This window comes from Engraulis encrasicolus, chromosome 21 (assembly GCF_034702125.1).
Source record: "Engraulis encrasicolus isolate BLACKSEA-1 chromosome 21, IST_EnEncr_1.0, whole genome shotgun sequence".
Lineage (NCBI taxonomy): Eukaryota > Metazoa > Chordata > Actinopteri > Clupeiformes > Engraulidae > Engraulis > Engraulis encrasicolus.
The window spans coordinates 5,838,375-5,851,802 of record NC_085877.1 but is presented as its reverse complement, the minus strand read 5'-3'; the positions used below and the strand labels follow the sequence as shown (position 1 = coordinate 5,851,802).

At 40.7% G+C, this 13,428-nt stretch overlaps 2 protein-coding genes across 3 annotated transcripts; one reads left to right on the top strand and one right to left on the bottom strand.

The window, feature by feature from the left end:
* The first annotated feature begins 30 nt into the window (after positions 1-30).
* Positions 31-3,288, top strand: mrpl52 (mitochondrial ribosomal protein L52). Its single transcript, XM_063187322.1, has 5 exons — positions 31-458; positions 731-800; positions 951-1,018; positions 2,881-2,945; positions 3,124-3,288. Exons 1-5 carry the CDS (start codon positions 425-427, stop codon positions 3,265-3,267), a joined length of 381 nt encoding a protein of 126 aa, XP_063043392.1. The 5' UTR covers positions 31-424; the 3' UTR covers positions 3,268-3,288.
* A 134-nt stretch (positions 3,289-3,422) lies between these two features.
* Positions 3,423-13,386, bottom strand: LOC134437789 (ciliated left-right organizer metallopeptidase). Of its 2 annotated transcripts, XM_063187320.1 has the most exons (15): positions 13,162-13,386; positions 11,972-12,416; positions 11,692-11,785; positions 11,448-11,499; positions 11,181-11,330; positions 10,465-10,590; positions 9,736-9,820; positions 9,237-9,382; positions 8,335-8,518; positions 7,612-7,681; positions 7,374-7,470; positions 6,905-7,006; positions 6,136-6,264; positions 5,429-5,556; positions 3,423-5,154 (listed from the first exon to the last, which is right to left on the bottom strand). In XM_063187320.1, the coding sequence occupies exons 2-15, from the start codon at positions 12,369-12,371 to the stop codon at positions 4,947-4,949; spliced, it is 1,971 nt and encodes a 656-aa protein (XP_063043390.1). In that variant the 5' UTR covers positions 12,372-12,416; positions 13,162-13,386; the 3' UTR covers positions 3,423-4,946. The 2 variants fall into 2 exon arrangements, with proteins under 2 accessions (XP_063043390.1, XP_063043391.1); XM_063187321.1 differs by lacking the exons at positions 3,423-5,154; positions 5,429-5,556; positions 6,136-6,264 and adding an exon at positions 6,473-6,524.
* Positions 13,387-13,428: the final 42 nt, after the last annotated feature.

The window sequence follows — 13,428 nt, the reverse complement described above, 5'->3', positions numbered from 1 at the left end:
ATGCTCCAGAGCTTACTCAGTGTCTGGAGGGATGCAATATGCCCACTTCAAGTGTTATTTGAAAGTGGGGATGCCAGAAAGACGGAAGAAAATGCAGCCCCGGCTACTGCCAAGACAAGTAGAGGATTATTAATTTTATAACAAAATAAAAAAAGACTAGCGTCTTCATTCATAAATCTTTTAACGAAGTTTTAACAGCACCGTCTCAAATGTGTTGAAGTATTTAGAACTGAATTATGTCCTGACCCCTGTGAAATAGGCTACTTCTTGCCCTGGCTCATGCACATTTTCAAGGTAAATAATTGAATTGGGCATTTCACGCGCTCTTACGCCATCTTGTGGTAAAAAAAATAAGCGCACGAGACCCTTTTGTGTTCCATGTATATTGTACTTTCCGACTTGCCGTACTTGGCAAAATAACAAAATGGCTGCCCCCTTGAGGAGTCTGTGTAGCACAGGTAGGACACATAAGATTTACGTATTTCGCAAATGCAAATGTACAAATATACAAATGTGTGTTAACATCTTGTTAACAATATCCGCTTTCTTTTCTTTACGTTACAGTGTCTGTTTAGTCGTACAATTGTACACATTGGTGATAGCGCTTATGGTGTACATCTCACCAGTTTTCCCCCTTGTGCCTATCGTTAATGTCATCATCGTTATACATGAATTATGTTAAAGGAATGCGTATTGCCTTTGTAATAAACGGTCAAACTTTTATTTTCAGCCCTGAAACATTATTGTCGCTCATTTTCATCCACGAGCTGTACTCCAGCGGGTCAGATTTGGCGAGAGAGGTAGGCTAGTCGCTACGTGACTACCACACGGCTACAATGTTTCTTTCTAATATCTTGTTAAGGACATCTGAGGCTGCTTAATTAAAATCGCGATTCATGTATTTAGGTGTGTCGTCTGTGGCCTAATGACATCTCTTTTTTATCGTCTAGTTTCGGGTTACCATCAAAGGGATCTGAATATGGTCCTCTGACAGATTTGCCTGACTGGTCGTATGCAGGTAATTTGCATCATCACGACATCACTTGTTTGTGTTCATAAGATTTTTGAATCAAAATGGCTTGCCATGTCATGGCTGAGCAAAACAATTATAAGTAAAAAATGTCATGTACAGTGGTGCTCATATGTTTACATACCCCAGCAGAATATACGCTTTCTTGACAATTTCTCACAAAGTATGAAGGATTACACAAAACCTTTTTTTTCACTCATTGCTAGTGACTGGCTTAAGATATTTATTAGCAATCTTCTGTGTTTACTCTTTAAAAAGCATGATCACAACCCAAACTACCCAAATGACCCTGTTCAAAAGTTTACATACCCTAGTTTCTGATGCTGAATATGGCCCTGTTTAACATCAGGGACCGCTCTAAATTGTTTGTGGTAGCTGTGGATAAGGCTTTTAATGTTCTCAGATGACAAAACAGCACATTCTTCCTGGCAGAATGGTTGTTTCCTATAAAATTATTGGGTGTCTTGCTGGAACCTCACATTTGAGGTTTCCCCTGAATGGCTCAATGATGTTGAGGTCAGGAGAGTAAGCCGGTCACTCAAAAACATCATTTTATTCTTTCTGAAGCTAATGACGGGTTGATTTGGCTTTCTGTGTTGAAATATTGTCATGTTGGCATGTCCAAACAATGGACCATGTGCAGTTTCAAGGCTGATGAGTGTCAAGTTTCCTCCAGTATTTTCCACAGGGCAATGTATTCATCATTCTGCGAGTATGGACCAAAAGTAATAGTGCATTTGTAACTCAGATGTCCCCATGACATCAGTGGTCCATGACCATGTTTCAAAGAAGGGCATGGTGTAACTTTCATCATAGGCTCCGTTGACTGTTCTCCAAATGGTACTGTTAATAGTGGCTGAAAAAAGTTACATATTGATCTAATTTATCCAAATGACTTTGTCACAGGCATTCTGATGCTTCTCACTATGCTATTTGGTGTATCATATGCAAAATAACATGTTTGCATTTTTGTAGTAATGGCTTTCTCCTGGCAACCCCCAACAGCCCATCTTTCCTCAAGTGCCTCTTTGCTGTACAGTTTAAAACATTTTTTCATGTTGTCCTATATTTCACCTAAAGTTATTTTTTGGTTGTCCTATGCCTCCTGAACAATTTCCCTTGCAATGATCATTGCAATGCAATGATTCCCTTGCCCAATGGCTTGATTCCAACCAAACCCCCTCATATTGCATTTCTGAATTGAAATTCCAACATTGCCAACATGACAATATTTCGACACAGAAAGCCAAATCAACCCGTCATTAGCTTCAGATAGAATAAAATTAAGGTTTTTGAGCGACCATCTCACTCTCCTGATTTCAACATCATTGAGCCACTCAGGGGAAACCTCAAATGTGAGGTTCCAGCAAGACACCCAAAGATATTATAGGAAATAACCATTCTGCCAGGAAGAATGTGCTGTTTTGTCATCTGAGAACATTAAGAGCCTTATCCACAACTACCACAAACAATTTAGAGCAATCCCTGATGTTAAACAGGGCCATATTCAGCATCAGAAACTAGGGTATGTAAACTTTTGAACAGGGTCATTTGGGTAGTTTGGGTTGTGATCATGCTTTTGAAAAAGTAAACACAAAAAATTGCTAAAAAATATCTTAAGCCAGTCACTAGCAACGAGTCAAAAAAAAAGGTTTTGTGTAATCCTTCATATTTGGTGAGAAATCGCAGAGAAAGCGTATATTCTGCTGGGGTATGTAAACATATGAGCACCACTGTATGTATGTCTTTCTTGTTACTTCCTGGAAATGTTAAGTTTCGTTGGTTTATTTATAGTGTAGTGCAACCCTATCTTGTATGGTGATTGTATTGAAGTCGTTTGTCATCCATAGATGGAAGACCAGCACCACCCATGAAAGGACAAGTACGCAGGCAGCAACAGAGGGAAGCTTTTGCGGTAAGCTTCACCAGACATGTTCCATTCTTCTCCAATTCTCTCCTGCTGGCTTCCCCATCTCTCACCATTCCAAGCTGTACTCGTGTGTAATAGCAGTAGGCTAAGCTTCAGTGACCACAGCTTAATACAAGTAATCTTATTAAATTCTTATATTATTCATCTGTTCTCTCGCCTACAGAGACGAGTGGTGGCTTTAAATTCAGAAGTCGATGCAGGAATGCAGCAGTGGCAAGACAAAAAGGACGCTGAGGTGCAAGCAGAAGAACATAGGAAATATCTCATACTGAAGCCGAAAGGAAACCATAAACTGAAGAAAAAATAAACATATGATTGTATTACAAGACAGTAATCTTTTTGTGAATATATACTTTGTGAAGTCTTTTATTTGTACGCATTTCGCACAGTATGACTCAACTGCTGCTGGATGATAACAATACACAAAAACAATACACAAAATAGAAAAATAAAGTTAATACATTTTGATGAAGTTGTTGAAATGGTGGTATCGTACATAATTTTTCCCATAATGGAAATGCAGGGTTCCCACGGGTCATGGCATTTCTGGAATATCATGGAATTTCATAAAAGTTCTCCTAGTCATGGAAAGTGATGGAATTTTACCATTTTGCATGCAGAGTCTTGGAATATCATGGAATTTTCTTAATAGTTGTGTAAAAGCTAAACCTATTTTTGTTTGGTGTATGACATTTGATTCTTACTGGTTATACTACAATGCTTCGCCAGAAACTGTTTGATTTTGCGCGGTAGTGTGCAACATTCAATGCAATGAGACCACTGAAGTCTGGCAATGCCTTGGCGTTGGCTCTTAAGTTGAAGATCATCGTCAGTTTTCACACTTTGAAAAACCTTTTAGCGTCTTTTCTTTTTACGGAAGTGGTCATGGAAATTCCTCTTTTTTTTGGTCTGGAAAGTCATGGAAAATCATGGAAGTTTATATCTGAATAAGAGTGGGAACCCTGGAAATGGTATGGACCGGGAAGCTTAACACATTTGTTGCATTATACATTTTACAGACTTTACACCAAAGACAGTTGAAACGTGACACGTGTTTTCTACCTTTGAAAAGCAAAGTTGTTAAAATGACTGCAGTCTCTTTTTTTCAAAGGGGAAAATTACAATGGGGGAAAAAAATGCTATTCATGTATGCATATTTCTTATTACACATCATGTTGCAATTTGTATATATTAAAGCAAAAGCTGTGTTTTACATGTACAATTGGATCACTTCTGACAATGTTATGGGCCAAATTGTATTGGATGTATGTCATGGTTGTCTAAACCCTTTAGTAAACCTATGCCTGGGCAATCTAACCTTTTGTAGGACTAGAGCAACCTGAAGCATGAGGAACAGGCCACTCATTTTTAGTACTCCAATTGTCCCGTCAATATTGAGTTTTCAAAAGGAAAAAATAAAAAGAGCAAAGTCGTCAAACAAGTGTGTGGTAAACCTTTTTTTCTGTTTTTACCAGCACCTAGAAACTGTGCATAGCTTCTTATACTTTTGATTATTGAGGATTTCTAATGAGTACAGTCAAGACAAAGGCGACGGAACGAGTCTTAAAGTGGTGGTGCAATTTTTTCCTTAATTCTTAATTTCTTAACAATGTTACGGCTGCTGCACTCCACTCACTTGTCTGCTCTAAAAGTTGAGAGAGCCTCATTTAGGCTGCCTAAAAGTGGGGATGCAAATGCACCACTGCATCCTCCCTTTCAGGCACCTATGAGTCAAGAATTTTAACACTGAAAGTTAAACAATGAATAAGCCTAATCAAGGTTTATCCAAACCATCATACTCTTAGACTATCACAAGCAGGTGTTGTCCATTAGGTCTGTGTGTGCAAGCACACTTAAGGGTAAGTGGGCTGTCAAAGACTCCTACGTGAGTTGAAATGCCTCAGGACCTTCCTGGGGCGCTGCCCTGAGTAGTAGCCATTTAACCTTAATATATTAAAGTTTAATAAAGTTACTCTACTCTACTTTTTATCCGTTTGATGGCTCTGCATAAACTCTGACCTGGGAATGAAAGGCCTTGTAGGCAACTCCCAAGACACAGATGACCAAGGATGAAGTGCAGGCCACTAGGATTGATACAATGGCAACTGGACTTGTCCATGACTTTGGGTTAAAAGGCTCCATCTCTCTGGTCACTTCAGGATGTGTTGTTGTGAGCAGCACATGAGGGTACTTTCTAAAAGGGGAAAAAATAGATACATTTACCGTAAGGCATTTGGAACCATCAAAACCACACAGAGATTGTACTAACAAAAATTCTAAGTGTTATACAACAGGGCGAAAGAGTCAAAGTATGGAACAAATCAGCAAATGTGTATTTCTGATGGAACTCTTGTCGTAAGAAATCAGCACATGTGAAAGCTGAACAGACATGGGAGGTTGGGACAGGGAAGTGTTTCACAAGTGGTGGTCCTTTATATATTAATTTACCCTGGAAGGATAGTACTTACAGGTCAGCCAGTGCAGAGCCAAGGGCAGCAAGAATCCAGTGGTTCTCAGTGTTCAGCGAAGTGACGTAGCCCACATGAGAACATAATATTCTCTCTGGGCAAAATACAACACCTCTGTATCCTGGCACCTGTTTTAATTGAAGCAAAGACTGATTAACGGTTGGTCAGAATTGAAGCATTGAGTTTGCCTAGCCTCCTTAGACCCAGTTGAGGAAAGCAGTGAAATTTGTTTGTGACTACTGTGGGTCTAGCACGGCTAGGTAAGTATTGAATGGCTGCTGACTGTTAAGTTTATTTGCCATGCCTGGTTCGAATGCCAATGCCCATTTTAATGAGGTGAATATAGGGATTTTCCCTCAACACTTGAGATACGTCTCTGTATAACATTTAGTGAAATGAATTGGCCTGTGCAAAAATTCTGCACGTGAAAGGGGGTAGGTGAATAATTTTATTGATGGATTAAATTACTCTCTCAACAGGGGCTCTACAGCCCCCCAGGGGTCATTAAGGTGTTAAGAAGGAGACAGTTTAGAGGGGAGGCGATCACTTGTATATGGGGGGCATTGGTCTATCTTATTTTTTAATATTAAGGGAGACGTTGACAGACTAATGTTGAGATCAAGGAGGCATTTGCTCGAAAAACGTTGAGAACCTCTGGATTAAATATATTGACTCTTCCTCCAGGACTTGTAAAGATTTGAGAGTACCTCAATGGTGCCTCCTGCTGGACAGTCCATCCAGTCTGTGTCTGCTGCTTGTATCTGGTACCTGTGTAGCCCCTTACATCTGTGCCTGTAGCAACGGCCTTCCAGAGGAATACTGTGAGAAATAGTGCTCTTCAGAGGAAGAGACAGACAGACAGACAGACAGGCAGGAGAGAAAGACAGAGACAGAAATAGCCAGCATTGCTTCTCTCGGAAGACACGGGTACTTTCCAGACCATACACAGGGTCCAGCTCAGTTTTCAGAAAGGATTATACTTTGAAGGCTCTCATGCAAGAAGAGCTCAGTCTGCCAAGCCAGTCGGCGATCCAATTATAGGGAGCGGTGGATCCTATGTCTGGGTGATATAATTTTAAACCAACGTTGGGTCAACCTAAAACCAAAACAGAATTCCACTCAATGTTTAGACCACAACAAATGCAGTGGAAAATGCCACCAGGACATACTACCACTGAATTCTAGAATGTACTATTCATCCTGTCAACCTGCTGCTGGCATTTTTTTTTTAAAGGTTCCCCCTCCCCCTCCATACAGTAATGACATTCTGTTGAGGCCGAAAAGTACCCAGAGTGTGAATGGTCAGGCCCCCATGGCCTGGGGGAATTCCAGGAAGGTGACTTTTGAACTCTGCAGCAGTTTTGGTGCTCCCTTTCTTTGGTTTTGTTATACCAGGATAGTATTGTAAACCCACTTTCTGATAGACCTGGACCTGGTTATTTAAGAACGCTCATGTTTTCCTCTTAATTACCATACCTCTTTGCTGAGGTTGGAGAAGAAACAGCGACTGTCTGAGTGATAGATCTCTCCACTCCATCCCACACCACCAGGTTGGTTCTTCTCTTTCCAACATTCACTCTGCAGGGCACAAGTCATTAGCACTATTAGTGATAATAAACACTGATGAGTATTAGTAGTTCACAGGGGGGTTTACAGGCTATAGAATCATAGCCTCTAGTCTAGCTTTAGGCTTTGGGCATGGCGAAATCCATTTTATACAGGTTTAAAAAGTATCAAAAAAGTTATCAAAATATTTTAATGGCAAGAATTCACACATAGATGATGGTCACATCAAAAAATAAATTTAGCAACGAAACTCTTCAAATATTCCTAGCTATATGATTAGTTATATGGTTTTATGATTACCGGTAGTTATATGGTATTATACTATATGGTTTGTTTTATTAAGACTATCTACTTCCCATGAGATTGCATTGCCCCTTACCTTATTTTCCAAAGGTTTGTAAATGCGGCACCCCTCAAGGTACAGGTCAGTCACGCACTCCGCCTTGTGGACATGAAGGTAATGACAGCCCAGCCCACTATGAGCAAATTACATAAATACAAGATAATTATTTATACAAGGTTTATATATACAAGGTTTTAACACACACACACACACACACACACACACACACACACACACACACACACACACACACACACACACACACGGTATTTACCTTCCAGTGCAGAAGTACAGAGACATGTTGTCATGACAAGTAGGCAGTGAACCAAAAAGCGAGCCTTCACCTGTGAAACGTGAAAGAAAAACATTGTCATACATGTACACTGCTGTTTTACCATGATGGACAATCCAGACTTGAAATCTGCAGTCTAGTAAAACTGTTACTTTTGTCTAGCCATTCACCAAACTGATAGTAAATAACTGTAATTAACGCCAGTAGAACCAGGCGATTTATTTGATCGTGCCCACTGAGTATGGTTGAAATGTTGTATTACACTGATATAGTGTGCCTTTTAAAGCAGGTTGACTGTCAATAAATCCTTACATGTGAATGTTGATACATCACATACTATGGTTGAACTATTTTTTAAAGGAGCACTCCTGCCAATTTCAATATGCTGTTGTATTGCTCACTCTACCCTTGACTTGTCAGTACCCAGTGATGCTGCATTTTTTGGCTAAGCCCTTTCCGAGATATGAGCTATTCCAATGGGGGTAGGTTTTGTTTTCATTATCACATTAAATTATTACATTACATTGTTTACATAATCGTAACATAAGCCTACTTAACATGAGCCTAAAAATCTCAGGTACTGACAAGTCCAGGGTAGTGTGAGCATTACAACTGCATGTTGAAATTGGCTCGAGTTATCCTTTAATATTCATTTAATGAAGCTCTATGGCCCAATATTGTGTGGCACTACTGTGCATTTCTTACCCTGCCCCCACACTAGGCTTTGGGCTCGGCTGAGGTTGACCGAGTACCAGCCTGTATCCTGCAGCGCTGCCAGGGTAATCTGGTCGATCTGCACGCCGGAGGGCTCTGCCAGGGTGGCGGACATGATGGAACCTTGGAGAACTCGAGCCTCCCAGTGGGATGAAAGCCCAGCGGAGTCAACATCCTGTGGGAGAGGTAGGAGAATAATATGCTTACTCACGTCCAGTTTCGCACGAAGGCCCAAATCTTTTTCATGGAACTGCGCACACACACACACACACACACACACACACACACACACACACACACACACACACACCTCTAAAAAGCTCTACAGCATACATTACATGGCCCACTTTTGGCTTATTTCAAAATCAACATGCCTCAGCACCAGCTCAGCACATGCAAGTTCTAGAACCTCAAGTGGAGTCAGACAGAGGTTAGCCGAGAAGAGAACGACATAGAAATACTATGAAACACATACGTTTAGTATTATGTACCTAAAAACTTTGCATTAAAAAGAAGCTGAGTGTTGGGTAAGAAACAACATGTGCATGTGGAAATCATGTGTATTAACTTACAACAAGTGTCCCTCTTTGAACCGGCCACATATTAGGTTAGAACGATTACAAACAAATAATTGATTGATAAAAGAGATCATATCCCTCCAGTACTTGGGTCATTACACTGGCTGCCAGTGAGGTTTAGAATTGAGTTTGTAACCCTCTATAATACTTCCTATACTTTCTACCTTCTATAATATTTTCTTCTCTCTTCTCTTTCTTTCCTCTCAAGCACATTGAATAGCAGTCACGTATGATAATGTGCTATACAAATCTTATTACTATTGCTAATAATGCAGGTTTGTGCAGAGACAGTGCGGGCCTCGCAACACCAGGTACCAGGTTTTCAAGAGGAGCTCCCAAAGTAGTGTCGGTAGAGTTGAGATGCTCCTGAAGCACGTGCGATACTGATGGTGTGTAGATCCGCATCTGGCCCTCTTCATCCAAGTTAGTCACCTGGCCATGAGGGGAGCATTTCCCGCCACCTAACAGCAAAGAAAGGAGAAATATGTCTGCTCTAGACCTACAACTCCAAAACCATATTACATTTTTTGCATTTTTAATGTTGTCTACTTGCTGTGCATCTGTTTGTTGTTCCAAAAAAAATTTCACTATAATAAGTAAGTAAAAGACAATAAAGAATCTACTCATTTTAATCTTAATCTCTAAGCCTGAGAACAGTACAGTATTACAACATACTGTATAGCCTACCTTAAACGTTTGTTTTCACATATCAAATAAGGAAAAAAAAACGCTCTACTTATTATTCCTACTTCAGCTGAATGAAAATCAGCTGAGTAATAAGTGGGATGTAGGGTTGGGATGTGAAGTTGCTGACCTTTGATATTGTGGGAGCAGTCTCTCCAGGTGTTGAAGAGTGTTCTGGAAAACCCCAGAACATGTAACAACTCATGGAGAAGGAGCTTTAAAAATGGGAGAAAATCTGAACTTCAAAAAACAATGTAAATAACCAACTCTAATGTAATGTAATGTAATGTATAACAGTTATGGACAGTCTAGCTTCAGAACCTGCAATCCAGTATCACACAATTGTTGAAAGCACACTATCCTAACTACGACAAATCTTCAGTTCTGTTGTTACTATACAAATACACAGGTGTTTTGCAGTTAGTCTAATGGGTATAAATGACTACTGGATTCCATAGAAAACAGTGGGGTGTAAGTTTGTCAATGCCACCGGATGCTACTTGCGTATACCTGCTTCGAATGCATTGAATTAAATGTGACGTCTTTGTGACCTCAGTGTACAAGTTGCTCATCACTTGACATAAAGGGGTGGGGAACTTTTTTTCATTCAAGAGGCCACTTAAATTTGTATAAAGTTATCCAAAGGCCGTACTATGAACACAAACCAGGAAATCCCCCTGCACTTTAGGCCTTTATTGAAGGTGGCCACATTTACAACAGACCCCACTTTCACTAGGTTCCCTGAAAATATAACTATTTGAATTACAAATGTAATTTCTAAGATTGCTGTACAAAATGTTGTATTTGTGTTGTGAAACTGCATAACATTAAAATGGCATCGTGGGCAACTGGGGATTACCTGCACAGTAGAGTCATGCCTGTAGTTCTGGTGCCTCAGTCGATCTCTGCAGATGACTACTGTTCCTGCCAGCGGTCGGCCCAAAGGGTCAGACTGGCAGTGGGCTGCATAGGCCAACATACTGGGCTGAAGGGAAAGAGTTTTAAAGTGGCAGGTGATGTGAACAAATTCTGTACACTTATATGCCATTAGAAATAGGCTACAACATCAGCGACTCTTTTTCTGGTTCTAGAAGCATACATGTATATCTGAAGAATATTAGGTGTTGATTACACACATGCAGATTTTTAAGTGTGGATATTTGTCATTATCCGTTTACGTGTAAACATGACACATGGATTAAAATAAAAACTCTATTGTGACGGGTGCGTTTTAGCCTCCTAAATGGGATTTTTAAACCGGAGTTTTGAAATGCATTTATGTGTTTACGTGAAGGCCTAAAGTAACGAGAGGCCAAAAGAAATGTGCTTACAAAAATGTCCATATAGTGCATGTAAACAGCTTCTTATTGTGGCCTTCACATTCCATACGGACTACTGGACAACTGCTGTTTGGCCTTAAACTAATGAACAGTAAGCTGATCTTTTTGGGTTTTTTTCCTAGGGCATCTTTTGGGATTTTGTGTAATTTACTGTGTGTTGACATGTAAGTTGAACGATGGCTTCTAAAGAGATGGTTGAGTATGTATGTACATAGGCCTGCTGTATGTCACCCACCTGTGTGGTGCATCGGTGAGAGTTTTGGATGTGCACATACAACAGGAAATCTGTATTATTTAGTCCCGCCCCCTCATGCCTAAGCTCTGTCCTGTCAGGAGCATCAGGGTGATGGAAGACAGCACATCCCCTTAGATGATCATCAGGTATCTGTAGCAGAATAAATAGCACACAATTTCACATTACATTACACTTAGCTGACATTTTTTTTTATCCAAAGAGACTTAGTTATTTTATAGCACAGGGTATTGGTTACATTCCACTTACAGTGACACTCAGGCAGGTTTCATTCTTGTAACTGCTGTTCGCCCGGCCACACCTGGTTGTGTATGAACACGTCAGTCATTTAAACAGGCATAGCACACTGCAATCAAAACACCCTACCATGCTTTCATCCACACGATGAGCGAGAGAATACAAACACAGTTACAGTGCAGCTACTGAAGGTGTGTCTGAGCTCTTCAGGACGTAGAAAGGATTATCCTTCAAGACATGTACATTTGTGCCACACCTGTTGTAGTTGGTTGCACTCACATTCCTCCATATGAACTTGCAATACTTGTTGATGTCTCTGCTTAGAAGTAAAGGACCGGCAGTGTGCCTCACTAGAGAGAGAGAGAGAGAGAGAGAGAGAGAGAGAGAGAGAGAGAGAGAGAGAGAGAGAGAGAGAGAGAGAGAGAGAGAGAGAGAGAGAGAGAGAGAGAGAGAGAGAGAGAGAGAATCAGTATAACGCAAACTCCAAGACAATACTGTATGTTAGAACATGCAATCGGTGAGAATTGTCTACTGACCTGAAAGCAAACTGGATATGATGCTCACAGTGTGGTTGACAGCTACAGCCAATCTTTCTCTGTCCACCTCAGATAGTGCGCTGCTCTCCTGAGCAATCCAAGTATGAATCCTGATGGGTGACATGGCTATCATCATGGCCCTTTCCATCTGTCTCTGAACCTGAAGATGCTGAGAAGAAGCACTTCCTCTGGCTACAGCAGGATGTCGCTGGATGTTGGTTCTGCTCTGCTTTGCTGCCCAGCTGCCAGTTGATCTATTCTTTACAGTAGACTCTTCTGCTCTTGTTACAGTAATTGATTGCTGCACCTCATCAAACACACACTTCCCATGTGAACTGGTGAGCCACAGTGACAGCAGAAACAACAGTGCTGTGCTGTGCTGGTGTAAAGTGTGAAGCATGGTGTGGAGGTTTGGGGATGAGGCCGTGGATTTCTACTGGACAGCCTAAAACCAGACAGACAAAGGCATGTGAGCATGTTGTATGCTGTGAATATGTTCTTTTATGGACTACTAGGTCTCATCATGCTGATAGTAACTTGAAGCTATTCCTTGTCCCATCTCTGAATCAATTAAATTAAACGTTCTTAAGTATTAATTAAAGGGTTATACAGTCACAATGGCTAATAATAGGCTACTTTACTAAGCTAAAGGTACACTATGTAAGATTTTCAGAACTCATGCTACCCATCCTCTAATGTTACCTTTTTCATGAATACTTACCACCACCATCAAATTCTAAGTATTCATTATGACTGGGAAAATTGCACTTTTCATGCATGAAAAGGGGGATCTTCTCCATGGTCCGCCATTTTGAGTGTCAAGAAATAGACATTTTTAGCTGCAAAAATGACTGTACTTGGGCCATACAAATTTAGCAATAGACAGCCCAGTTTCAATGAGCAGCATAGTTGCAGTACCTGTTTTGTCCATTTCCTGCACAGTGCACCTTGAACCGAAAATAACCAACGCGTGTTGATCAAATACAACTTGTTGCACACGTTTTGGAACCACTGAGATTTCGTTAGCATATGTAAACACATTCAACTGAGCTTAACGTTTGTGAAAACGACATGGAGAGATTCTTAAGTCATCAAACATTTGTTCGCATTATCAGTCTCCACACGCCAAAAAATACTACCTGTACAAGGGGGAAAAAACGGACTATGCGCAATTACGCAGAATCACTCACCTGTAACCAAATTGCGCGTCGGACGCAGTGCTTCTTGCGCAGACCTAACTACCGCATAGTTGTGGTCTTCAGTGTCGTTGAATTCACACCAGCAAGTGTAACCCCTTGTTGCTTGTTTACCGGTCGTTTTGAAATGCGTATGGCGCCATCCTATGTGCGGCTTTTCAAAGCAACATCCCCACTTCCCCTTCCTCACACACCCATTCTTCCTGAGCCAACAGAGGAGATGGAAGTAGCCCTGAAGTGTGATGTTAGGGGGCCATTCAC

Coding starts and splice junctions, on each gene's coding strand:
- mrpl52 (XM_063187322.1), top strand. CDS start 425: ATGGCTGCCCCCTTGAGGAGTCTGTGTAGCACAG. Junction 801..950: donor GGTCAGATTTGGCGAGAGAG/GTAGGCTAGTCG, acceptor TTTATCGTCTAG/TTTCGGGTTACCATCAAAGG. Junction 1,019..2,880: donor GCCTGACTGGTCGTATGCAG/GTAATTTGCATC, acceptor TGTCATCCATAG/ATGGAAGACCAGCACCACCC.
- LOC134437789 (XM_063187320.1), bottom strand. CDS start 12,371: ATGCTTCACACTTTACACCAGCACAGCACAGCACTGTTGTTTCTGCTG. Junction 7,471..7,611: donor CTGTACTTCTGCACTGGAAG/GTAAATACCGTG, acceptor ATTTGCTCATAG/TGGGCTGGGCTGTCATTACC. Junction 5,557..6,135: donor CAGCAGGAGGCACCATTGAG/GTACTCTCAAAT, acceptor CAATTAAAACAG/GTGCCAGGATACAGAGGTGT.